Source organism: Rhincodon typus, chromosome 4, assembly GCF_021869965.1.
Source record: "Rhincodon typus isolate 14 chromosome 4, sRhiTyp1.1, whole genome shotgun sequence".
Classification (NCBI taxonomy): domain Eukaryota; kingdom Metazoa; phylum Chordata; class Chondrichthyes; order Orectolobiformes; family Rhincodontidae; genus Rhincodon; species Rhincodon typus.
Window position 1 is genome coordinate 9737381 of NC_063335.1, and position 2493 is coordinate 9739873.

The 2493-nt window shown below is 48.1% G+C and overlaps 1 protein-coding gene across 1 annotated transcript; it reads right to left on the reverse strand.

The window, feature by feature from the left end:
• Positions 1 to 223: 223 nt before the first annotated feature.
• Positions 224 to 1879, reverse strand: c4h7orf25 (chromosome 4 C7orf25 homolog). The gene has a single exon (XM_048596319.1). It carries the CDS (start codon positions 1877 to 1879, stop codon positions 599 to 601), a length of 1281 nt encoding a protein of 426 aa, XP_048452276.1. The 3' UTR covers positions 224 to 598.
• Between the last annotated feature and the right edge of the window lie 614 nt (positions 1880 to 2493).

Genomic DNA, 2493 nt, shown 5'->3' on the forward strand with positions numbered 1-2493 from the left:
CTCAATATCCTGATGAGCTCAACAGGTACTGGCTTTTCAATAATAGAAAACAATTCACAATACAGCCATTTGCTTGCATACATTTTTAACCATCGCAAATGAAGAGAAAATAATATGTACTTCTGTGAACCATTACCAAAGAAGGGTTTGTAAACTGCGCTGTATTCACAATCTTTCAGACTTGCACTGTAGGCCATGGCAGAGTTGTATATACCACTTTGGCGGATGAAGATGTGATTTTATTCCTCTTAATTGACAGCTAAATTTCCATTTCAGCTCTTGGCCTAATACAGTAAAAAGCAGACTCAATGGCGAGAACTACCATGACACCTGTTAACTGTCAGCCTGAATACTTTTTAATGGATGCTTTGTATGCCCATTAGAGAGAAAGAGTTGGGTGGTGGGGTGGAGCTCGGGGAAGAGATGGTGGATAAACCTGAAATATCTAATTAGCTGTCTGTTATACGTCTCAAGACTTGACATCAACGCAAGAGCTGGCAATTTGTTCATCAGTTTTACAGCAGTGTGCAAGTTGAACAGACACCCACCTCCCACCAAGTCCTTAAGGTACCATAATGTCAATTGCAAGATGTTGCTTTCATCTTACAGAGCCACCATTGTAGACTTTCTCATGAAAGACAGTACCAGGTAAAGGTGTCGCTGTTGCTTCCTTGCTCTCTGTCAAAGCTCTTGGTTGATGGATAAATACGCTGAATTTCACACCTTGGTTATCTGCAGCACGAACAAACCCACTGTTCGCTGTCATTGTGATCGCCTTCAAAGCATCTCCAGTGCCAAAGATAGCAATAGAGCGACTGTTAATTTTTGCACTGGCTTCCAACCTGGACGCTCGCTCTGAAGGCTGGTCTGGTACGACGGTGATTTCCTGCAGCAGCTTCTGCGCCCTGGCCTTTTCTCCAGGACCTCCCAGTGTCTCTAAAATGGCTTGAAAATCTTTCACAGCCGATTCACACGCAAACAACTCCTTGTCCTTCATGAAGGCCTGCAGCTTAGGCAGGACACTCTCCTCCCTCTCATGCGAAGCTTGCTCTGTCAATACTTTCTCCTTGAAGATGAAGTAGCAGCCGCCATGACTTACTGCCGATACAAAGGAGATCAGGGTGGTTATGTCTAAATTGACACGGCTGCAAAACTCCACTTTAACCTCGGCTGGAAAGGCAATGCTGGCAACAATTGTAGATCGGTCTACTTTCGTCACTCGCAGGGGCTCCTCCAGTTCTTCGTCGGAGTCAGCTGAATTATCAGCCTCCTCCATGAAATCAGTCATCGAGTTCACAGCCACGATATCTCCCCGTACTGAAAGCCCCATTTCTTTCAGTCTCTCTGCCATAGGGCTGGAGACGCCGTTATAAAAGGCAAACACAACGTGTGGATTAATGTACTGCACCAGCTGCTGCCTGCTGGCTTCCAAATAATCTTCTGCCTGCTCAACAATACTTTTGTCTCCGTACTGGCCTCTGCCGACCCAAATGCTGTGCAGAGCCTCGGCTTTTCGGCCGACGGCTTTGACCCAAGTGAGGCCACCGTTTGCAACGACATCCACCACAATCGACTGCCTTTCACCGGGCCGCTCCTGATAGCTGAAAACATGCAGCAGGCTCACCACGTCGTCCAGGCTCTCTGCCGACTCGATAACCGCTTTCAGGTGGGTCAGGTTCGTGCTCTGCAGGTGTGACTCCTTCACCGAAACCTTGCCCGCTTCAACTTTGCGCAAGAACTTTAGCTCAGCCTTCAGCTTGCTGCAGAGCTTGGGACCACCCTGAACCCCGCCCAGACGGGAGTGGGACAGCGTCTCCGCTCTGTCCAGCAGCTGCCGGGCTTCAGTGATCCTCTCGGACAGTATCTTCTGTAGGGACATTGCATCCCTGAAAAAGACAAACACCTACATTTATACCCAGGGTTGTTACAGGTGGAGGCAGCACGGAAATGGGGATTCGGGGAATGGGAAAGGAGTTTGAGGCTCGTTGTGGGATTCTGGTAAGGGGCATCTGCATACACACCAGTGAGCCAGGTCAAAGGGCTCACAGAGTAGACCAGTCACAGGCTGGCAGCCATGCACTACTCAAATTGCTGGCAACTCAGGCCCATTCTATTCCAAGTGACAGGCTGCAGTAGAGCACAGAGGAAGTGCTGTATTGCTGGAAGTGGCACGTAGAGTTAAAGAGAGGTCTGTCTGCCGCCCCCATGCAGATGTAAACAATCACATCACTTTTCACACAGGACCAGGGGGTGTAGTCCTGGCAGCATGGCCAATAGTTAATCTGTAATTAACACTGATCTCACTGCTGTTTCTGGGACACATTATGTTATATATTAGTGGCATCACCTCAAAGAGTTGTTGTTGGTTGTTAAATAACTTTGGATGTCTGCTATAGAACTGACAGCACATCCCCTTCTTTCTGCCAATTTGCGACCCAGCTTTACCCCTCTGAATAGCCTTCCAGAATCTATATCCAATCTCTATCGCCCTCT

Bases quoted from the DNA above. Each gene is read 5' to 3' on its own strand.
- c4h7orf25 (XM_048596319.1), bottom strand. From the start codon at position 1,879: ATGTCCCTACAGAAGATACTGTCCGAGAGGATCACTGAAGCCCGGCAG.